At 44.9% G+C, this 24,276-nt stretch overlaps 1 protein-coding gene across 3 annotated transcripts in view; it reads right to left on the reverse strand.

The window, feature by feature from the left end:
• Nek10 (NIMA related kinase 10) overlaps positions 1-24,276 on the reverse strand; it is a 179,942-nt gene that overhangs the window by 98,897 nt on the left and 56,769 nt on the right. For all 3 annotated transcript variants that reach the window (XM_041663105.1, XM_041663107.1, XM_041663106.1), the window contains 3 exons: positions 23,034-23,155; positions 22,810-22,912; positions 520-595 (listed from right to left, as the gene is read on the reverse strand). In XM_041663105.1, the coding sequence (XP_041519039.1) occupies positions 520-595; positions 22,810-22,912; positions 23,034-23,155 (301 nt within the window). The remainder of the gene's footprint in view (positions 1-519; positions 596-22,809; positions 22,913-23,033; positions 23,156-24,276) is intronic.

The following is a 24,276-nucleotide window of genomic DNA, read 5'->3' on the forward strand; positions in this document are numbered from 1 at the left end:
GGTGTGCACAGTGTGTTGCAAGTGTCTCTGATCATCTCAACAGAGCACTCGCTTATCCAGCCTCTGGGAAGGGGTCAAAGCACTTTTGCCTTGTCATCTGCTTGAGATGCAACAGCATTGACTCAGTCCCTGTCACTGTCCAGCTCCAGGACAGGGAAGAGGACACAGAAATCCTTCCCCAGGTACGAAGACACCAGGTCACTGCGTGCAAGTCACGGGATGCTCGCGGTGTCCTGCGGGCAGCTCACGCCCTCATTCATCTGCAGATTGCGTGTCAGGGTTATTTCAATGGGAAGTTAGAGAATGTAGTCCCCCAAAGGAATATAAATAGGCTGACCCTGGGGTTGTGGCTCTAAATACACATGATACACAATTCTTTTTTCGTGAACTACCTAGGGACACAAAACTTACTCAATGGGCTTCCTTTTCAAACTCTATTCTCTTTGCAAGCAAGAACAGTAACAGAAGTTCAAAATTGTTAAGTGTGCCACTGGAGAGCCATAAAACAGTTATCCTTACCAAGAATAGAGGATCGTTCCCACCACAGACGTGAGCTTACTGCTTTCCTGTTTTTGCTTTGCCAGTCCAAAGTCAGCTACAATTCACAAAACAGAGCAACGTGTTACTGTCTTTCCCCAGGATCAGCAGGCCCTAGTGTCTGACACTCTGCAAGGTCACTAGTGCCCTCTCTATGCATTCACAGAGTGTCCCCCACATCTTCTGTCCACCCCCAACCTTAGCTCACATATATTCTACCATACTCTGCTCTGTAAACTGACAGACACAATGGGATTCGTCTTTGTAAAATAATCTAACGTCAGTCTTGCTCACAGAAGCAGATGGAAGTCTTGTTGATCTTGAGAGTTTTACTTTAATGGTCTCAAATACATAGTAAGACTGTAGCAGTTATGCATATAGCTGCATCAAAGCTGCCTCTGAGGGGGAAAAGGTGGATGTGGTGGCTTAGCCTGTGATCCCAGCTCAAAAGACGAGGCAGGGCAGCATGTGTTAACCAGTGAGACCCTGTCTCAAAGAACAACCAGAAAGAGAAGATAAAAGAAGAAATTGGTCAAAACAACTAAAAATGGACAGCTGAAATTGAAAAATAATAATCTTATTAAGGGTGCTATGATATATTGTCTAATAAATGACAGGCATGCAAATGTTATGACTATATATATATCTGAGTCTCCATGACTAGATTCTTGAAGTCCCAGCACTTAGGAGCTAAGGCAGTAAAACCGAGAGTTCAAGACCAGACTAGCTACACAGTGAGATCCCATCTCAAGGAAGGAAAAGAGAAAAGAGAGGGAAGTGGAGGTGAGGGATGAGAGGGTGGTGAAGGGGAAGGAAGGATAGAGGAGGTGAGGGCAAGGAAAGAGAGAAAACAGTAAAAGACGGTCATCCTGAACAGCCACCATGAATATCTGAGAACCCGAAATTAAATAGCAATTGTTGGCACTAACTCACCATATCTGCAAAAAAAATAAGGATTAAAATAGCATAGCATAGCATAGTGGAAACTAGTACAACAGTAAAATTAAATAATTCAATATTGAAATTTTATATATTACATAAAACTATGTGAGTACAATATTTAATAACTGGTTGTGGGCAGCCAAAGGAGCCTTACGTGAATATATAAAGAATGAGCATATGAAATCCTGAATGAAGGCATATTTTTATCACAGGCAACGACCAATGCCCTGACCCATGGGAAATTGTCAAAGCCTCCCTCCGGCCTGAGTGCAAATGTTAGCAATGTGTACAAGTGTTTACCAACCATTGACCAGTGTGTGCAAAGAAGCCCACTGTAGCTTCTTCCTCCCTGATGTTTACAGCCAGAGACTGCTGCCCACGGAGATCCGCTCCTACAACTAAGCAATTCTCTTGACTCTGAACAACACACAGTCCAAGGTCAGACCAGTTGCTGCTTGTCCATCAGAGTACATGCAGACCATCTGACCCAAGCTTTTCTTCACCTGTGTGTCTGGTTTTTCTTTAGTGTCTGTTCTTCGTTCTCCTGCCTTCCCCATTAGATGTCCAGGACCAAGCCACGCTGGACATAAAGACTGGTGATAATTTGTTTTTTCATTTAAAATAGTGCATTCGAGTCAGGGTCTTATATACCTCAGAGATGACCCTCACCTCTGGTGCAAAATGCACTATGTGGCTAAGGATGACCTTGAACTTCTGATCCTCCTCAATGTCCAAAGTGCTGGAATTATAGACATGAGGCACCTGCCCGTTGGTGCTGAGCTTTGAGTTCAGGGCTTTGACATGGAAGTCTCTATGAGCTGAGTCACATAACATATTTCTGACAAACGTAGAATGGCACATGTTTACAGGGTACAGTATGACAATTCAATAGATGTATTGATATCTACATATAATACCCATTAAGACTAAGATAATTTGTATTTTTCTTACTTTTGATTTAAATTAACTTTTAGTTTATGGAGAAAAACAAAAATTATAAATCTCAATGGCCTAATGCTATACTTTGATCTGTGTACACATTAGTGTTTGAATCAGGTTAAGCACATTCATTTGTGGTAGAAACATCTAAATTTTTTTCTTCCAGCCTTCTGAGTTCCAATATATAAACAGAGTCCGGCTTATTTTACCCGTCCTTCTCTTTACCCATCCTTCTCTCCCGCATCTCCTCAGTCTCTGGACCTCACTACTCTCCTTAGTTCAAATGATGCACGTTCTCACATGCCATGTACAAATGACCCCTGGACACTTGTCTATGCCTTGCTTACTTCACCACACGGTCTGTGTCTATCCATGGTGCCATAGGATAGGCAGGATTCTGTTTTCTTTCTGTAACACTCAACTGTTATCTGGGCTATATGTCTTTCGTGTATCCATCATCTGATGGACACCTGGCTGTCTCTACTTCTTACCCACTTGAACTCGGCTGCAATAAACTGAGCGTAGAGGCATCTCTTGTGAACACTGATCCCATTTCCTCTGGATGTTTGTTTGGGAGTGAAACTGCCGGATCAGATCTTAATTTTTCAGGGAACTTTTTTAGTGTTTGCCACCCTCACTATGCTAATTACATCCTCTAGCAGGGATGATGTCTTCCTCCACTTCCTGGCCAGAGCCTGTTTTCTTCCCCTCCCCAGCAGGGAGAGAGAGGGTAGCCCCTTCTTTGTTTATTTATTTTGAGTTGCTGCACACAATTCCCTTCGATCTTTTTATCATGGTCATTCTTACTGGAGCAAAATGATATCCTTGTGGTTGAATTTGCCTTTTCTTGCAGATTAGTGATACTGGGCCTTTTAAAAGCACCTGCTGCTCGTTCCTCCAAGTCCTTCAGAGATGCCAACTTTTCATGGGTTGTTTGGGGTTTGCAGAAACCTTTCAATTTGTTTGAATCCATGTGTGAGTTTTGACTTGTTGCCTGTACTCTAGGGTCCTACCCAAAATATATAAATATTCTCAATGATTTCTTGTGTTTTTTTTTTCTCTCTATTTATTCCACACTTAAGTCTTTTATTCATTCTGGGTGGGTTTTTGTAACTGCTGAGAGAGGGGGTTCTTTTGAGTTTTCTTCTTTTGCCCGCATATATCCACCTTTCCCGCACCATTCATTTTCATTTTAAAGACTGTCCTTTCCAAACTGTGTTTTTATGATATGTGTTCTTATCTCCTTTGTCAAATCCAGATGCATATAGACATACGGGTTTCCTTCTAGACTCTCGAACTCATCCCATTGGTCTGTTTATTTCTATGCCAACTGCATGCTGCTACAGCTTTGTAGTATGTTTTGAAATCATGTAATATGCATTTTATAGATGTGAAAAACTGAGGCTCAGAGACAATGACCAGTCTGCTTAATGTCTTATACAGAGAAATCAACAGTGAGATAGTAACCTGAACAAAGAAACGAATCAAGCCCCAAATGCTTCACTGAGTATCCAATCCTATATTAAAGAAGTGCATCACTTGCTCCATACAAATGACCAGTCCTTAGGCCAACGTGGCTCTGATGCAAAAGGCTTGAGAGCAGCACCTCCCACAGGCATCGATAAAGAAGACCTGTAACACATTCACAGACCCACCCAGAAACCTGGAGACCAAAGCTTAATAGCTGAAAAGACTGTCACCAGAACGTGAGACTATCAGCTGCTTCCGCCCTTAGAAACCAGCCAGTGTGGTCGCCAGACCACAGGAGAGGGGACTGCAGCTAGGGAGAGGGATGGTCTGGTAAAGCACCTCCTGTACCAATACTGTCACATGGGGGTCAGCACCAGCTGGGTCACCCAAGCTCACTGGTGACCAAGGTCAGCTGGCTCATCAACACCAGTTACACCGAGAGCCTTTGTCTAAAAATATCAGGGGGAGAGTGACTTGAAGGCAAGTTGTTCTCTGGTCTATGCAAACATTCACACATGCACACACACATACACACATGTACACACACACATGATGTAGGAGTGTCATATATCAATGCACACACACATACACACATGTACACACACACATGATGTAGGAGTGTCATATATCAATCTGTTGATTTCATTGGTTAAGTAATAAAGAAACTGCTTGGCTGGCCCTCATAGGTTAAAACATAGGTGGGAGGAGTAAACAGAACAGAATGCTGGGAGGAAGAAGAAGTAAGCTCAGACTCGACAGCTCTCCTCTCGGGGGCAGATGCTTCAGACAAAGACACCATGCTCCCATCTCCAGGGCGGACGTGAGAGCTCTGCTCTCTGAGACACACGCGATGAAGCTCCGACCCAGGATGGACGTAGGCTAGAATCTTCCCGGTAAGTGCACCTAGCTGTGCTACACAGAAGATTAGAAATGGGCTAAATTAATATGTGAGAATTAGCCTAGAAGAGGCTAGATAGAAATGGGCCAAGCAGTGTTTAAAAGAATACAGTTTGTGTGTTGTTATTTTGGGGCATAAGCTAGACTGGCGGCCGGGTGCCAGGGACGCAGCCCTACCGCTCCTATTACTACACACACACACACACACACACATGTACACACACACACACTCATGCACGCACAGGAAGACTGTACAGTCATCACAATACATGCACAGAGACCCTGGCAGTGTTCACACCTCTCTACAGGATAGAAATACATCAGAATCTCCTTAATCTCATAAAGGGAATGGCTAAAAACCTACGGCTAACACACTAGTTAATGCTGAAAAGCTGAATGCTTTGTTTCTATTTTCAGAACAAGTCAAGTCAAAAATGTTGAGGCCACAGCACAGGCCCACAGTCTCAGGACTGGGGAAACTGAAGTAGGAGAATTGTGAGTTCAAGATGAGCCTAGCTCCACAGTGAGTTTTAGGATTGTAGTTTCAGGCACACATAGCAGACCTCGTCTCAAAAAATAAAAGTCGAAATTTAAAAAGTCAGAGCTGGCCACTCCCATTTCTACCCAACATTCAACAAGGACTGCAGGCACATTTTCATGTCAACCGAATCTTCCATTTCTCTTGCAGTAGAACAGTTAGATCATGTTATAAGGGTATGTTTAATTTGTCTTTTTATAAAACAGTAAGTTGGAGCTGGGCAGTGGTGGCACACGCCTTTAATCCCAGCACAGTTTGGGTTTTGGTTTTGTTTTGTTTTTTCCTTTTCTTTTGAGATTGTCTCACACCATAGCTCAGACTCACCTCAGAAACAGTAATTTTCCTGGTTCAACCTCTATAATGCTTGAATTACACATGACTTACATAAGTCTTTCAAATTGATATATCTCTCTCTCTCTTTCTCTCTCTCTCTCTCTCTCTCTCTCTCTCTCTCTCTCTCTCTCTGAGTCTAAGTTATCTTTTAAATTTTTACCTAAGTTATCCAGATGGTTAATTTTTGGTATCAATTTGACTGTACTAAAAGAACACCATGAAAACTGAAAACTGCTTTGTGATATAGGCGTGGGCCCCAAGAACATTTCTCCTTTCCAGCTGTCCTGCTAGAGAACTTTGTAGAAGACACTAGAAGAGATGCAAGAGGAGGAGCATGGTGAGCACGGGTGCCTGGGGGCCAGCTCACTTCCCCCGAGTGCTGCCATTGAGTTTCCTGTCGGCACCCACCCAGCTTCACACAGGTCTCAGCACTCAGAAGACAGCACACCAGCAACAAAGCCAGCTCCTCAGCTGGATCCCCAGCGCCTCCCAGAAGATTCCCAGGATGGTCCGTAGCATCCTCCCTGGAAGCTACTGACACAGGCATCTCAGGCAGCAGCCCCTCAGTACACTCCACTGATGCTGGTCAAAGAGGTGTGCCAGCATCTCAGCGGGCTTCCTGTTCTGCTTGACCATCTCACCACGAAGTCTGGATAGCATTCCTGGAGACACATGTCCCCTCCACTATAGCAACAGTTTTGAAAACATTCTTAACTTCAGTAGGTAGATGTTAAACTTGTTTAGTGGTGGTGGGGGTTATGAGTGAAGCTGCTGGGATGAGAAGCTGGACTACAGTGACTCTCGCTTCTGTTTTTGGTGTGCTCACTCTTGTTCATTGATTCTGTCAGAATCTACGGAAGATGTCCCAGCAAGAAGAGAAGTTGTTCCGCATGATGGGCCCTTACTTCTCTTGGAAGGCACTTACTCCACACCAGAGCCAGGTGGTGTCAGCTGTGTGGTGCATGTTATCCTGAAAGCTCATCCTCTGACAATGTTCAGGGTTTCCCACAATGCAACCAGCTGACACTTCCTTCAGATCTGTGGCAGACCCCAAATCAGTCACCCAGTCAGGCTTCCTCTGGGTTCTTACCCACAGAAACTGAAAAACTGTTTATTATTCTAAGTCTTTAAATTCTGTAGGATTAGATTGCTGATCAGTGGACTCCTTAGGCCACGTCACCAGCAGCAGGAATGTAGAACTCAGCTCCTATACTCTTGGCCTCTGTCCCTCCCCTGAAACAATAATTCTCCACACTAGAGACAAGACAGAAATGCTGCAAAACCTGATAAATAAGAAGAATAAATACCAAACTCTACCAGGCTAAAAGAGCACACATGCTCTGAATTTTCAGAGATGTACTTCAAGCATGTGCTATCATAAACTTGACCCTCCTTCTAGAGGCCTCTATCCATTCATCTAACTGAGCCTCTGTCACTATAGGATGTTACTTTACTTATCCTCATCAATGGTTAAGCTCTGGTATTCTCCATGAGAGTCGAGGTCTGCCACTGCTGGATGACATCCGTACACACCTGGATGCATAAATCATATGTGCACCCACAATTCTGCAGTATGGTCCACTATCCACAGCTGGATAGCTTGCTGATCTAGCATATACTGGAGAAAATGGGTAAGATGAAGTCAGCACTCTGAAAGATAGAAAGCATACTCCAACCAATTTTTAGGGAGTTCACTATAATTTTATCACAGGTAAGCCTAGTCTAACTTGAAAACTAAGAAGACTTGCAAAAATCTCCTTATGAAAAGTGATCTCAAGAGGCAAAAACAAAGGAATGTTATGATGGGTTTTATTTAATCCAATTAATTTTGCTAATGCATGAGCTTGGACATATGTTCACAAAAACACAGAGAGTTGAGAAATGCTTGAATAGCAAAAATGAATGCCGTTGGGCTGGAGAGATGGCTCAGAGGTTAAGAGCACTGGCTGCTCTTCCAGAGGTCCTGAGTTCAATTCCCAGCAACCACATGGTGGCTCACAACCATCTGTACTGAGATCTGGCGCCCTCCTCTGGCGTGTGGGCATACATCAAGGCAGAATGTTGTATACATAATAAATAAATAAATCTTTAAAAAAAAGAAAGAAAGAAAGAAAGAGAGAGAGAGAGAGAGAAAGAAAGAAAGAAAGAAAGAAAGAGACTAAAAATGAATGCCGTTTGGCCACTGGGAGGGTTCTGGAGCTTCTGCTTCTCTTTCCTCATTTGGGGTAACATATGGGGAAGAAATGTTTTATCTCTGAAATCATGAGGGCATCAGTGTGCTTGACTAGAAATTCACCATTAACAACCGAAAACAAGTTAATACAAGATGGGAGCACTTTGAAAAGACAAGTGATGGGGTACTGGTCACGTGCAGCCTGCAGCCCCTGTATCCAAGCAAGCAATCCAGCTCTGGGCTGAATTCGAGGCCCTTACTGTGTGTCTCTTACTACTTACTAACTCATGATGTTACCCCTCGCTCAGCTACTCTGGATGATCTTCTAGACCAGCTCACTTACTCACAGGCAGACTTTGCAGGGCTTGCTCTAGTGACAGACGTGACGACAGATACAAAGTACTCTGACACACCGTGGATAGATGGAGCCCTTGCCTGGAGACTCATCAGTTTCTCCCAAACCACAGTCCAGCCACCAAGCCCTAACCTTTCTGTGGGCTTTCTCCTCTAGTCCTACAAAGCACCCGCCATTTTCCCATCTGCTCTCAGCTCATCAGTCACTGTTGTCTGGGAAACCCCAAGTGGCTGGCATAGCAGATGGCATCTCCTCTTCCCCAGTCATGGTCCTTTCCTCTCCAGCGCCAATATTCATAGACGAATATCTCTCCTTCGTTACCGCAGTTTGAAGGTACTGAAAACTCTCCCTGTCCATGTGTACCCCATCAGAAAGCCTCTCCACAGTCCCAGGGAGCGTTCACAACAAGGGTCCCAACAAGGTCTTTCAGCAGAGGCTCCACAGAAGTACCAGGAAGTCTCCTGATGGCGACACTTAGAAAGTTTCCATCTTTTACAGTCAGCCTTCAAGACAGTCATCAAGTGTTCATTCACAACATGAAGGAAGGGAGGAAGGGAGGGAGGGAGGGAGGGAGGGAGGGAGGGAGGGAGGGACGGAGGGAGAGAGGGAAGAAATAAGGATGGACTTAATAAAGCTTGAGGGTCTGAGTGTGCAATCTCCAGATAAAGAAAGATGGGTGCAGAGAAACACACTTGCCATTTCAGTGCTGCAAGGACAAACCCAGATACAGCCATGGGCTTGCTAACCAGTGAACATGTCCTATTTGGCAAGCTCCAGCCACTGAGAGGCCCTGTCTAAAACCAAGGTGAACCGCCCCTGGAGAATAATGTTTGAGGTTGTCCTATGGCTTCCATGTACACACACTTTATGGAACATCCACACCCAAACACACACACATGCACACGCATGTGCACACATGCACACACACACACACACAAACATACACATACAGAGAGAGAAGCTCTTAAAACATGGTGGCTAAGTAACTATCAGACGAAGAAGTTAACAGGGATGAAAAGGCCAAGAGGAGGCGACACTTGCAGGCAGAGGAATGGATATATGCAGCGGCCCTGTGGTAACATGATAGGATCCATTGAGGAAACAAGAGGCCTGGAAGGCTGGTGTGCAGGGAGTGAGAGATGCCGCGAGGCCATAAGGCCACACTCAGAGTACAGGTTAAACTGGGCACACTTCAGCCATTCATCCTGTCCCAGCCCGTGACTACAAGCTCCACGGTGCCCTCGAGATGCCTTCTCTTCTACCTAAAGTGGCCCTTTCATGGGGGAATGTAAAGAGCAGTGGAGAGGAGAGGGGTTCTGGGGTGTCTGTGTCCTGTGTCTGTCGGCCTATATGTCTCAGAGCAGTGGAGAAGAGAGGGGTTCTGGGGTGTCTGTGTCCTGTGTTTGTCAGCCTATATGTCTTAGAGCAGTGGAGAGGAGAGGAGTTCTGGGGTGTCTGTGTCCTGTGTCTGTTGGCCTATATGTCTCAGAGCAGTGGAGAGGAGAGGGGTTCTGGGGTGTCTGTGTCCTGTGTCTGTCGGCCTATATGTCTCAGAGCAGTGGAGAGGAGAGGGGTTCTGGGGTGTCTGTGTCCTGTGTCTGTCGGCCTATATGTCTCAGAGCAGTGGAGAGGAGAGGGGTTCTGGGGTGTCTGTGTCCTGTGTCTGTCAGCCTATATGTCTCAGAGCAGAGGAGAGGGGAGAGGTTCTGGGGTGTCTGTGTCCTGTGTCTGTCGGCCTATTTGTCTCAGAGCAGTGGAGAGGAGAGGGGTTCTGGGGTGTCTGTGTCCTGTGTCTGTCAGCCTATATGTCTCAGAGCAGTGGCTGACATGGGAGGCGTGCTCCCTTTGGTCCCGTAACAAATGCTCCTGAGAGACTGGGTGTTCCCTACGGAGCAAGAAAATAAGGACCCACCTTGACAGCTTCAGGAAAGCGTTTAGTCAGAAGCATACGATGCTCGGGAGGGAGGCTGTTGGAGCCCCACAGTTGTGTGGCACCATGGCAAGGGAGCCCACCTCACGGCTCGGCTCCATACAGCCTGTTTCTTTACCGCTGCTATTCCGGATGCCCACAGCCTCGGGCAAGACCCTGAAGAGAACATGGATTTCTAAGAGGAGACTCGGGGTCGTCCTTCAGCAGAGTCCTGCCACGCTGCACTTCCTTTTCTGAAGGTCACAGATTCTACATCTCCACCTCCAGACCCCTTCCTGGCCTTCCCAGGAGTGACGTTCAGTTGTCACTAACAACTTACTATTTCAATTCAACAAAGAGCATGCTGAGTCTAACATGCAATGCGCGAAACAATCCCACACCAGTTAGCATTTAAAGGGGTATTTATTTGGGGGGTTAAAACTCACAAAACACCAACCGTCAGGAAAGGAGCCTAGTTGCCCCAGCAGGAGCCGGAACCAAGAGCTGGAACCAAGAGAGCAAGCTGGAACCAAGAGGCTTGCCACTTTTTTTAAAGATAAATAGACCACGCCCCAGTGGGCTGGTATTTCAGCAGCTATTGGCTGAAGGAGCGGAAGGTCCTCCCACAGCAAACATGGAGTGTCCTAAATGGGTAGAAGGCTCAGAAGCCTGGGCTGGGAGCCTGACCTTCATGCTGTGCCCCTCTGTGCCCCTTCCCCAGACAGCCCCTGGTGAGCAGCCAAATCTCTACTCTCATTGGTAACATCACATCTTCATCTTCGGGTTGCCTGTGTGCTCAGAGCCATCAGCTTCTCTGGTTCTAAAGCTTCTGCTGAGGACTTCTCTGCCACTTCTCCAGCCTGAGATCCTGTCCACTGGAGACCTCACACTTTCATAACCATCAGAACTAGGTCCCCTGCAGCCTCCTTTCCCGGCTCTTAGCACCCTCATCATCCTAGAAACGGATCTGCCTGAACTTCCTTTGACATCCCTCTATTTTTCCAGTGTGCAGCCACTATGATGGCCTTGGCAGAAAGTGTCGCCTGCATAGCAACGTGAGAGCAGCAGACTGAGAAAGTGGCCACCCTCCCCATAGCTGAAGGCTCTACTGGGCTAGGCCCACGGCACAGAAAGTTGTCTATCACCTTGAATTCAAGTAGACCCCAGAGAAGGTTCAAAGTCAGGTAGATCCAGTGACCTACGGAGGCCACAGGAAGAGTCACTACACGGCCAGATTTTCCAGGAATGAACAGCATGCCCCTGCGGGAGTTGTGATCCCTATCAGTATTCTAAAGTGACACATATCTTAGCACATGCCAGTGGACAATGACGCCTAAAATCGCCAAACCCTCTAAAGAACACCCAGGGTTGCAATAGTATTTGAGGTCCCTGTTCTTTTGAGGTCTACGGCATTAGGTGGGGGAAATGTTTCCTTCAGGTCACTGCTGGTGATGGTACTGAGGACTGCCATGCTCAACAACTTCCCTGGCATCAAACACACTGCTCAGGCAACTGTTCCACCCCTGCCTCTTGTTGGTCTTTCTACTCGCATTTATTTTACTCATCAGTACATTCTTATCATCATACATTGTTTCCTCCTCTTTTATAACACTCACTTATTTGGAGGCGGAGGCATATGTGTGTGCATGGCACTTGTATGTGGAGCTCAGAGCATAAGTTCTAAGAGTCAGCTCCCCTTCTATCATGAGGTTCCCGGGGATCAAACACCGGTAGCAGGGCTTGGGGGCGAGTGCCTTTACCCACTAAGCCACCTCGAAGGCCCTCATTCATGTCTGTATTTGTTTGTCTACCATCTTAATAAATATTTGTTAAGTTCTGGCAGAGAATCAGAGTCAAAGGAATGTGGTTTGCTCTTCAAGGCAGGGAAAGCAGCACCTGAAGTTAAAATACCACATTCTGGATGCGGGGAGGCCGTCTACCAGACATGGGTGGCTAAAATAAGGCTGGATGAGCAGAATTGGTCTTGGGAGCACTGCAGCAGTGGGGTGGCATGCTGGGAGTCCCAGTGGCAGGAGCACAGCCCGGCCTGCTTTGGATCTGAGGCTGGACCAAGAGTCAAATGGGTCATCATGAAAACAGAGCTTTGGGGAACCTGTTGAAAGTTCCCTACCTTTGTTCTCTGTCTCTGCAAACTGGGACTCCAATATTTCTCATGCTTCGCTAACTGAACACGGGAACTTCTTCCTCTGGGTCCCCAAAGTGCTGTGTCTCTCACAGTACAGCGTGCAGCGCTTATGTGCTGCCTGTCCTGGACAGGTGCCAGAGCCTCCACTGACGCATGCTGAGGACAGGAAACCCAATCACCATTGGCCAGTCTCTTCTCCCCCTGTCATTGTCTCCCTTGGAGCCAGATATGATCACCAGACTGAGTTTAGGCTGGGTGTGATGGTGCACACTTTTAATCCCAGCATTCAGGAGGCAGAGGCAAATGGATCTTATGAGGTTGGGATCATCCTGGTCTATAGAGTGAGTATCAGGATAGCCAGGGTTATACAGAAAGACCCTGTCTCAAGAAAAAAAAAATGATTGACTTTGACCAACACTACATGAGAAGTCTGGAGGAAATATTTTACTTTCTGTAATGACAAGAAGCAGACAATATTTGAAGGGCATCTTTACTGTTGTATTTATCATAACAGCTTCCTTACTTCTGGCCTATGAGTACAGAAACGATGCCTGGAGTTCCAGCAACCATCTTTGTAATAACAAGAGCACAAGCATATGGACTCGAAGCCAGCCTGCTGCAGGCCCAGCAGAGAAAGGCTTAGGTGACTGCCAGCCTCCGTGAGCTGCGGACCCGACCAGGCCCACTCCTCTCCACATCTTATTAAGGGAGAGCTGGACACTCCGACAGTGTGATCCATTGTAGCCCGATTATCTGCTTCTGGTCCTTCCTGACTTGCACAGCCCCAACATTGTAATCATCCTCCTGTCTCCCAAATCTAATCGCTTATATGGAGTGTGAACACTGAAGCTCCCTGTCTCGCCACACCAAGCCTCTTTGTAGCACCCAAAAGCACCGTGTTCTTAGCATCTCTGTCTTCGGCACTTGCTATATCCAGGCCTTTGCTTTCATCCTTCCTTCTGGCTTTTTCGCCCAAAGATTCACAGAGCAGACTGAGTGGCCTTATGGTGACAATCACCATGGACCACATAATCTTTCTCGGGAGGAATCCATCCAAACACCACTAATGCTGACTGACTTTGATCAGCCGTATCTGAGCATGGTATTGACCAGGTGGCTCAGAGGGTAGAGTTGTTTGTCACCACACCTGAAGATCAAATTTAATCTCAGAGCCCACGTGATAGATGGGCAAAACAACTTTACAAGCTGTCCACTGAACTCACACACATACACACACACATACACACACACACACACACACACACATACATACACACATACATACACACACACAGACAGACACACACACATACACAGACACACACACACACCCCTACCTCTGCCCCCATAGATAAATAAATGAAAGTCAACTGAGCATAAAAAGCATCCAGACATCTGTGCAGACATTTGGAGAGCTGAGGCGTGGCTGCCTTGCCCTCTCTCACAGCTTTGCAGGCAGAAGCAGGTATGGGCCATGAGTTCAGCTCAGCCCTTACTGACCTGTGAGGGGCAAGCCGCATCTGATTAGAAAGCTGGTACCTTTGGCTTAAGACTGGAAAGGCATTCTCGTGTAGGACTAGTCACTGAACATTTTAATCTTGTGGAACACACAGTTTTGCAATAGGTTATCTCTTAAAAAAACAAACAGACAAAGAAAAGCAACCCTTTAGAAATATGAGAGCCAGTAATAGTTCATCAGACACACAAAACCAGACATGCCCGGCTTTGTCCACATTCTGCATCTGCCACTGTTCTAAGTTGTTGGGACCTTCAGGAACTGCCTCATCCTGACTGACACAGGGCTCCTTCACACGTCCTAACCCCTCCCCCCATACTGTCTGTCAGTCCATCCTCACTGGTTCCTGAATGACGCAGGCATTCTAGCCTTCTCTGCTGTGTGCTGTCACCACAGATTCACAAAGCAAGGGTCCTGTCCGTCCTGCTTGCCTCGCTAGGTGCAATGTGTGTCAATTCGTGAGATACTTGCTGAAAGGCTACCTAGATTTTCTCCACATAATTGTGAAGCCGGAGAACAGAAGTCATGGCCTTTTGCTGTACAGCCATCCTGTTCTACAGCAGCACTTGGTGAGCACCGAACTTTTGATAAATGCCATACGGAATCAGATATGGCCTTATTACTCCTGCCAACAGCGACTTGACAAATCATTTTACAATATCACTTGAGAAAGACATGTACAATGTACACCCTTGTAACAGGAGTGTGTGACCTCCTGAGCCATACAAAAAAAGCCCATGTCTAAAACTATTACCTATTACATCATATACATTTTGTGTTTCATCTTTCTCTTTTTTGTTTGGGTGCAAATGAAGCAAGAAATGTGGAATTTTCCATTAAAATATGGACATTTTAAAAGGCCACGAAACGTGAAATGGTAGGTTTGGGCAGGGGTTCCCATTCGATGCACCAGCAAAGTACGGATGCCACAGGGCAGGCAGCAGCACTGGGGCGGACCATGCTTTGCCTAGCGAGTCGCTGAGGGCCTGCTCCCGCCTGTGCCTCAAAGGCCACCAAAACACTCATGGGGCAGGCCTGGGCAGGTGTCATTACACACATCCAGATGCTAGCTTTCACGTAGGAACAGATTCACACACTGAAAGCAGACAAATGGGGGTTGGGTCGAAACGGGCGGCACAGCCTGCCCAGAGCCCTAAGCTGGGTGCCCAGAGCTGGGAAACCAAAGAGAAAGTATCTGTAATTCCACACACAGGCATGCTGGTTCTCCAAGCTCTGTTTGCAAATGACAACAAACTCCAGTCGGCAAGCTTACTAGAAACAACCGCAAGCCAGCTTCTGCACAGAAGGAGAGATTATCTGCGTTTTCCTAAAGGTTTTTTGGTTTGTTGTTTTCTTGGTTACATTTTGTTTTTCAAAACACTTTACACCATTCATCTCTGACATCATTTGACAAATCTGTGCTTCTTTCCTGAAGGCAAATAAACATCCTGCATCGCCAAAGAAAACCCCACTACAAGCAATCACAAGGGGAAGGCTGCCCCTTTGTGGACACATGATGAATCCACCTAGACAGCTGCAGGAAATTCCGTGGCAGCGCCCCCTAGTGGCGACTGCCCCTCTATGGTGATATTCTTCCGCCACACTTCGCCCAACTTTCTAAAGTACTAGGATTACTACATACTTAGTTCAAAAGCAATGCAATAATATTTTAACCAAATCATAGTCACTCTTAAAACTGCGCCTAACAGTCACATTTCAATCAATGGTGATAGATAATGATAGAATAGTGAAGAATTGTTGCATATAAGATATGGTAAGAGAGTTATAGAAAGGCTCTGGATTCTTGTGCTGGTCAGAAAACTCTCCTCACTCACTTATGGTAATGGTGGCATGGCAACGCCCTGGTCACACCATCGTCCCTTCCCACTTCTGGGATGCTAGTTTTCTATGCTGCCTCCCTCACTCCAGCTCAAGAGGGAAACACTTTTAGCTTCATAACTGCTACATGGAATTCTAAAAAATATTAAATCAATAGATTGATCAGCACAGTGATAAGAGGCAGGAGAAGAAAAATAAAGTGAACAATTGCTCGTTCTGCTAAATCCTCCTTTTCTAGGTGTGCTGCTATTGTTTATACCTGATTAACAAAGCCATTTTGCCCACTTCCAATTTAAAGGAGGACTGATCATACATGTTGTGTCATTCAATTCTAAGAGCCTTGCTGGAATATGGACAGGGGCTGTCCCTGAGAACGAGCATGGTGACAGCAGAGGAAGAGGTACCACTATGATACTGGGGAAGATGATGAGGAAAGACATCGTGGTGACCCAGCAGAGCAGAGCTTGCTTTCCATGTGTCTGAGAAGAAGAAGGTCAACAGTGAGCCATTCACCCTACAGAGTCAAAGATGAAGTCCCAGATCCCCTCCTCCCCATACAGTGCACTGGACGCCAACCAGAAACAGATTCATTGCCCAAGGTACCACAGCCAACAAGGCAGCAAGAAGCAGATGGCTGCACTCAAAGGAACTCAGTGAAAATCCAAAGACAACAAAAGGATATCAAGGGGATACAAATTAGAAAGGAAGAAGTCAAACTTTCACTATTTGCAGATGATATGATAGTATACAAAAGTGAAGCCAAGAATTCTACCAGGAAACTCCTATAGTTGATAAACACCTTCAGTAATGTGGCAAGATACAAGACCAACTTAAAAAAAAAATGAGTAGCCCTGCTATATACAAATGATAAAGAAGCTAAGAAAGAAATCAGAGAAACATCACCCTTCACAATAGCCACAAGTAACAAAATATCTTGGGGTAACACAAACAAGTGAAAGACCTGTTGGACAAGAATTTTTAGTCTTTGAAGAAAATATCAGAAAATAAAAAGATCTCCCGTGCTCTTGGATAAGCAGGATCAACATAATAAAAATGACAATCGTACCAAAAGCAATCTACAGATTCAATGCAATCCCCATCAAAACCCCAACACAATTCTTCACAGACCTCAAAAGAGCAATACTCAACTTCATATGGAAAAACAAAAAAACCTAGGATAGCTAAAACAATCCTGTACAATAAAGGAACTTCCGGAGGCATCACCATCCTGACAATAAGCTTTATTATAGAGCTACAGTAATGAAAACAGAGTGGTATTGGTATAAAACAGACAGGTAGACAAACAGAATCAAATCAAAGACCTGGATTCTGTGTTTGTTTTTTTTTTTTTTTTTTTTTTTTTTTTTTTTTTGGCTTTTCAAGATAGGGCTTCTCTGTAGCTTTGAAGCCTGTCCTGGAACTAGCTCTTGTAGACCAGGCTGGCCTCAAACTCACAAAGATCTGTCTGCTTCTGCCTCCCGAGTGCTGGGATTAAAGGCGTGTGCCACCACTGCCAGGCCAAAGACCTAGATATTAATCCACACACCTACGAACACCTAATTTCTGACAAAGAAGCTAAAATTATACATTTGAAAAAAGAAAGCATCTTCAACAAATGGTGCTAGCATAACTGGATGTGAACATGTAAAAGAATGAAAATAAATCCATATCTAACTATATGCACAAAACTCAAGTCCAAATTGATTAAAGACCTCAACAGAAATCTGGCCACCCTGAACCTGATAGAAAAAGTGGGAAGTAGCCTTCGATGCATGGGCACAGGAGACCACTTCCTAAATATAAACCCAGTAGCTTAGACACTGAGAGCAACAATAAATAAATGGGACCTCCTGAAACTAAAAAGCTTCTGTAAAGCAAAGAACACAGTCAATAAGACAACAAGGTAGCCTACTGAATGGGAAAAAAAGTCTTTAACAATCCCACATAAGAGAGAAGACTGATCTCCAAAATATATAAAGAACTTAAGAAATAGATATCAAAATATCAAATAATTCAATTAAAAAGGGGGTGCAGATCTAAATAGAGTTGTCAACAGAAGAATTTCAAATGGCTGAAAGACACTTAAGGAAATGTTCAACAATCTTAGCCATCAGGGAAATGCAAATCAAAACGACTCTGAGATACCATCTTACACCTGTCAGAATGGCTCAGATCAAAAATACCAAGGACAGCTTATGCTTGAGAGGATGTGCAGTAAGGGGAACACTCCTTCATTGCTTGTGGGAAAGCAAACTTGTACAACCTACTCTGGAAATCAGTATGGCTGTTTCTCAGAAAAGTGGAATCAACACACCTCAGGACCCAGCAATACCACTCTTGGGCATATACCCAAAGGATGTTCAACCATACTACAAAGACATTTGTTCAACTATGTTCTTAGCAGCATTATCTGTAATAGCCAGAACCTGGAAACAACCTAGATGCCCCTCAACTGAAAAATGGATACACAATGGAGCACTTACTCAGGGGTAAAAACAATAACATCTTGAAATTTGCATGCAAATGGATGGAACTAGAAAAAAAAATCCCAAGTGAGGTAACCCAGACCCAGAAAGACGAGCATGGCATGTACTCACTCATCGGTGAATACTAGCTGTAAAGCAAAGGAAAAGGGGCCTATATTCCACGACCCCAGAGATGCTAAGAACAAAGAGAACCCTAACAGAAACATACATAGATCCCCCTGGGAAGGGGAAATAGACAAGATCTCCTGAGAAAACTGGGAGCATGGGGAAGGGGGGAGAAATGAAGGCAGAGGGGGAGGAGGAAAGGAGAAGGGAGGGGGAGGAGAACTAGGGGATGGTTGAGGGGGGAGAGGAAGGAGACAGAGAACAAGGACAGAGATATCTTGATTGAGGGAGTCATTATGGGGCTAGCAAGAAACTAGCACTAGAGAAATTCCCAGGAATCCACAAGGATGACCCCAGCTAATACCCTAAGCAATAGTGGAGAGGGGGGTCCAAACTGACCTTGCCCTGTATTCAGATTGCTGATTATCTTAAATGTCATCATAGAACCAACATCTAGCAACTGATTGAAGCAGATGCAGAGAACCACAACGGAGCATTGGGTTGAGCTCCCAAAGTCCAGTCAAAGAGAGGGAGGAAGGAGAATACGAGCAAAGAGGTCACAATCATGATGTGTTCACCCACTGAAACAGCTTACCTGAGCTAATAGGAGCTCACCAACTCAGGCTTGACAGCAAAGGAACCAGCATAGGACCAAACTAGGCCCTCTGAATGTGGGTGACAGTTGTGTGGCTGGGGCAGACTGAGGTGCCACTGGCAGTTAAGACCAGTATTGATCCTACTGCTTGTTCTAACTTTTTGGAACCCACTCTCTTTGGAGGGATACCTTGCTCAGTCTAGATATAGTGGGGAGGGCCTTGGTTCTGTCTCAAGACAATGTGCTAGACCTTGTTGACCCCTCATGGGAAGCCTTACCCTCCCTGAGAAGTGGGTGAGGGAGTGAGGTGGCAGTGCGGGAGGAGGGGGGCAGAAGGTGGAGAAAACAGCAGCAAGAAGGGCAGAGAAGAACAGTGCAGAACGTGTCCCAGGGAGCGGGTTTTAGACTCCATGCTGCAGCTCACACTTTGTTTCAGATGCCTACTCAGCACCAAGGACAAAAGGAACACCCTGGAAATTTCTAGTGAGATAGTGTAGCTCGTGAGTTGGGCAACAAAAGTAAGACTGGTACTGGAACTCCTGACAGCCAGGCAGGACTCTAGAACCAGGAAGAAATACCTTCAACATCAAGAAGGTGCGTGCCTGGAGCCTCAGTATCCAGGAGGCTGATGCAGGAGGGAAGAGCGGGAGCAAAGGGAAAGATCCAGGATAATGGCTGTGTACCAGACCCCAGGTGAGGTTCAATTTATGCTGCAGCAGCTACAGGAGTGGAGGGTCCAGGACAGGAAATTGGAAATGTTTTTTTATCAACCCCTGTGGACACCGTGCACATGAAGCTTCAAATTCTGACAACAGAAAAGACTGGGCACACAGAAAATGAGAAACACAAACAGAAAGGGAGGCAACTATTAACTCGAAGGAAAATAGAAAGGTCTATGAGAAAGGAAAGGTAATTAGCACGGGCAATAACCTCATAGTGACAAGACTGCTAACACTGAGTATTGGCTTAACCCCGAGCTGTATCGGCAGGATGGCAGATGGGCTGGCATGGACTAGGAAAATAAACCACCACAATGAAAATCGGATACCACAGGAAATGAATTTATAAAGGAATTAAAAGTACCCCTTTCTGGAGACACAGAGCTAGAACTTGGAGACAGGTAGATCAAATAACTTCATACACATCATGACACTATGTTAGTTTCCAAACTCTTTTGATGCTTACCATGAAATAAAATATAAATATAAAAACTAAGCTAAAAATGAAGCGAACTATTACAGTAGAAATTAAGATCAGTATATTTAAATATAGCCAAAGATGATTACAGCTACTCTAGTAAGAAAATAATATGTAAAGATGATTATTAGCAAAAATACCTCCTGAACGAGCATGTAAGAGGAATATAATAAGGTTTGCTGGTACACACATAATTTGCTCTGCAATTCAAGCTCACAATTATTAATAATATCCATTAACCGATAAATTGAGATAATCATGTAGAAATAAATTATAAAAAAACCTTAAGTAAAAGTAAGTCAGATTTATAAAAAGTTTATGCAAAAATGATTGATTTCAAGTGATTAAGCAAATATTTGTCCAAAGTGAAGATCCACAATTGTTTGATCTCTCGGTTTTTTATTTCATAATTCATTGGCTTGAAAATGTTTCCAAGTGACTTTGCACGGAACGTTTATCTAAAGAGTTTCTGCGTTAAGTTGGTTTTTAAATTTTTTTAACTAAAACAGTATGTTCTATTCAAGAAAAAATAAGTGATCAAGACATTTCAGTCCTGGTTTTAGAGTACAGGTGGGCCTGGGTCTGGGAAGAGTCTGTTTGGAATGGCTCTGGAGTAATTATTGTCTTCTGACAACAAGGAAACACTGACCGCCCCCTCCTCTCAGGAACACTTAGGCTGTGGCCTGCAAACACTGGGGGGTGGTGCCAACCAGGAAAACCACTAACAACACTCCTTTTATTTTTATTTGTTTATCTTTTGAGATTATAGTTGCATCATTTCCCTCTTCCTTTCCCTCCTTCCATAGACCCCTCCTGTTCTCTTTCAAATTCATGGTCTCTTTTTTTATTAAATGTTATTACACACACTATACACACACATTTTATGCACACACACATGCACACTATACACACACACACTATACACACACGCACACTATACACACACATTTTATACACACACACTACACACACATTTTGTGTACACTATAAACACACATTATGCACACATTTTATACACACACAGTCTACACACACTACACACACATTTTATGCACACACACGTACACTATACACACACATTTTATGCACACACTATACACATGCATTTTATACACACATACACATTTTATACACACACACAACCTGCTTAAACTGGATAACATCACTTGTATCTTCTAACATTACAGAAAAACACAACCAATCAAAACGCTGAGTTATGAAACCCAATCCTAACAGATACATCTACAATACAACTCCTTCACCTAAGGTCAGGGGTCATTGTAGAAGAGGGGGCAGAAAGATTTGGGAAAGCCAGAGAATCGAGGACTTTGCTGTGAGACTGTGTTCCCTAAGATTGCCAGCAGCTACCCACATAAAGTCTCTCCATCATGACGGAACAAAGACAGCAACGGACACTGAAAGCAAACAGGGAAAGCCCAAGGGTGGCCTCAACCCAGGAAGAACTGCAGGCATTGAAGCAATTCTCAGGGAGGGAGAAAGGATCTTCCCAGGGAGCAGTGTCTGATTGGTTATCTGATACCAAATGGCTAACCTGCTTTGGTTTTTAAATGCATCCCTTTACCATCCATGTCTGCAGAACTTGCCGTGTACCACCGCGTCTTCATGCAGGGATACATAGATAAACCTACAGGTTCTAGCAGTGTGTTCTCCAACATTCTTTTGCTGTAGGGATCTCAAAAAAAACTGTGGAGACTACAAATCTACAGGAACAGCGCCTCCCCCTGGTGGCTAGTGAAGCATAAATACTCGAAATGAGAAGCAAAAGAGCTCAGAGAAAAACAGAAGGAAGGTAACACATCACCCTAAACTAAAAAGTAGCTGACCACGGACAGTTAGGACACGTAGTGGTAAAAATAGACCTACTAATTTAGGGGGAAATTTTTTAATTTAATTTTTTTTTTTACTTATTCATTTATTTTTTGAAGACAGGATCTCACTATACAGGCCTGGTTGACCTCGGATTCAAAGATATCCACCTGCCTCTACCTTCCCAGTGCTGGAATTAAAGGTGTTCACCACCAAGACCTGTCTTAATCAATGAAATTTGATCTACTATTATGGCTTGTCTGCTACAGATGAAAACACCCAAAACAAAACAAAGCAAAACAAAATAAAAAAAACAATGACATGCAAATAGGCAAACGGATGAATTTTGTAGCCCTGTAAGGCTGTCGTCTGCAAGACAGGACCGTGAAAGGAATGATCCAATGCAATGTGCTTAAGGTGTTAATTATCAGAGCTTCTCTTTATGGGCTAGAAAGGAAAACCTCAGGAGGTGTTAGCTGAGGAATGAAAAAGGGAGCATCCTCAGAGTACTGCCTTCTCTCTTAGGAGCCAACCAGCTGTTTAGAACCGCATCGCTGCTATCCAATATTGTGTGAAGACTACTCTCTCTTGGATGTGGAAAGTAATTACAATCTAACAAAAGCATTTTGTCTCTGTTTTGTTCTTGCTTTTTTGATAGCCTATGTGGCATAGGCTAACCTCAAACTTCTTATGCAACTTAAGCTGGCCTTGAGCCCTAGTTCCATCTACCTCCAACTTCCAAGGGCTGGTTTACTGGTGTGGACCCCTACATGCAGGTCAAAATTTAACAACAATCTAAAAGGCCATTCTTAGTCACACAGGCTACATTCCACTTGCCCCAAAGGGCCAAGTGGCCAGTGTCTACTCCACTGGACAATTCTGCGAGACCTTTTCCATCTATGCCAAAGTTCTATGGACCACACAGACCCGCTCTGAAATAAGATTCTACTCTGAACTACTACTCAGATATCTTTGGGTTAAAACGTTTAAGAAGTTTATACTTACTAACTGTCACCTTGTCCTTATCGCCCAACATAATGTTGTTTGGCGTCAGATCCCGGTGGACAATCCTCTTCTCCTTGTGTAGGTACCGAAGAGCTAAGCACAGCTTGAAATAAGAATGAAGGCAAATTTGATTCCCCACTGGACACATAGACCACGGTGCATCTCTAAGGCAGCTCGGGACTTGACTGCATGATGAGAATTTCGATGGGGGGGGGGGGGCGTACCTGTATAAATATTCTCCACAGTCTTTCTTCGGTGAAGTGCTGCCGTTTTTCCTTCAGAGAGCTAAAGTGCTCTCCCAGTGGGGCTCCTTCTATAAGCTCCATGACGATATACAATCTGTCATCTGTGCAAAAGCACAAAAGGGCCACAGTGACTTGAAGGGAATGCGGAACCCTGGGAAGGCTTCGCAAATTAGGACCTGTGGTTTCCCAAGAGAGTGCAGAGAGTTAGCGGTAGGATCGGCTCTGGCAGAGCACAGAGCAGGTCTTGGGGTCATCACAGCCCAGCAGCAACTTCTTCTGGCTCTAGACTTTCCCAACTTAAGTTTACAATGGCAAGTGTGATCATGAGGAACGGCTGGGAGGTGCCAAAGACAACGAGCCAACTGTCCCAAGTCACAGGCCAGGCCTCTTAGTACCTCAGATCAAATAAGACATTCAGGAAACTGCATAGGAAATTGTATTTCTTACAGTCACATAGAAACTTACCCTGGGGCCACACTATGACGTTGCAACAACACAACCGCCCATAGCAGAAACCATTATGTGGCCACTTTTGAGCTGAGAGACCCAGACTCTGATTCGGTTTCACGGTTCACAAAGATTTTGTTAGCAAATGCTGCTCAGCTTCCTGCTGTTGCTTCTGTTTTGCTTACCTTCATCTAAAACCAGTTTGAACTACGAACAACGACATGAGACGTGTCTTTTCTGGCTGTTGGATGTGCACACAATACACACATTTAGAGTTTGTCTGCACAGGACAGACACCTTCTGTACGGCCACACAGCTGACTTCTTTCTCTACTCTCGTGCCGTAGCACGGAAGCACGCACACCACTCTTCCTGCTGGTCTGCACGGGAAGGCACAATATGGCTAACTCCTGCTATTTGATGTCTCTCTTGCAGACATTTCTACTTCCGAAGTTTCACGATGCCAAGAAATATGTAAAACCATAACAAACACCCCAGCACACAAGATTTTTTTTTATCACTTTTTTTGGATGGGGGGGGGGCAGAATGTCTCTGTGTAGCCCAGGCTGACCTCAGACTCACACAGATCTTCCTGCTCTGCCTCAGGAGTCCTGGGGGTTAAGATGCGCAGCACCACAGTCCACCTTAGAACTGCTATTATCAGCAGGGAGTGAGCCCCAGCAGCCACTGCCCGTGGGGCTGGCAGTCGTCCTTGACGTGTAAATACTTCGGGATTTTATGCTACAGATGTTTGAAGACTGACTTCACTTGTAAAC

The sequence above is a fragment of the Microtus oregoni genome, unplaced genomic scaffold (genome assembly GCF_018167655.1).
Source record: "Microtus oregoni isolate MIOR12 unplaced genomic scaffold, Mior012 000013F_ref0000133, whole genome shotgun sequence".
NCBI classification, from domain to species: domain Eukaryota; kingdom Metazoa; phylum Chordata; class Mammalia; order Rodentia; family Cricetidae; genus Microtus; species Microtus oregoni.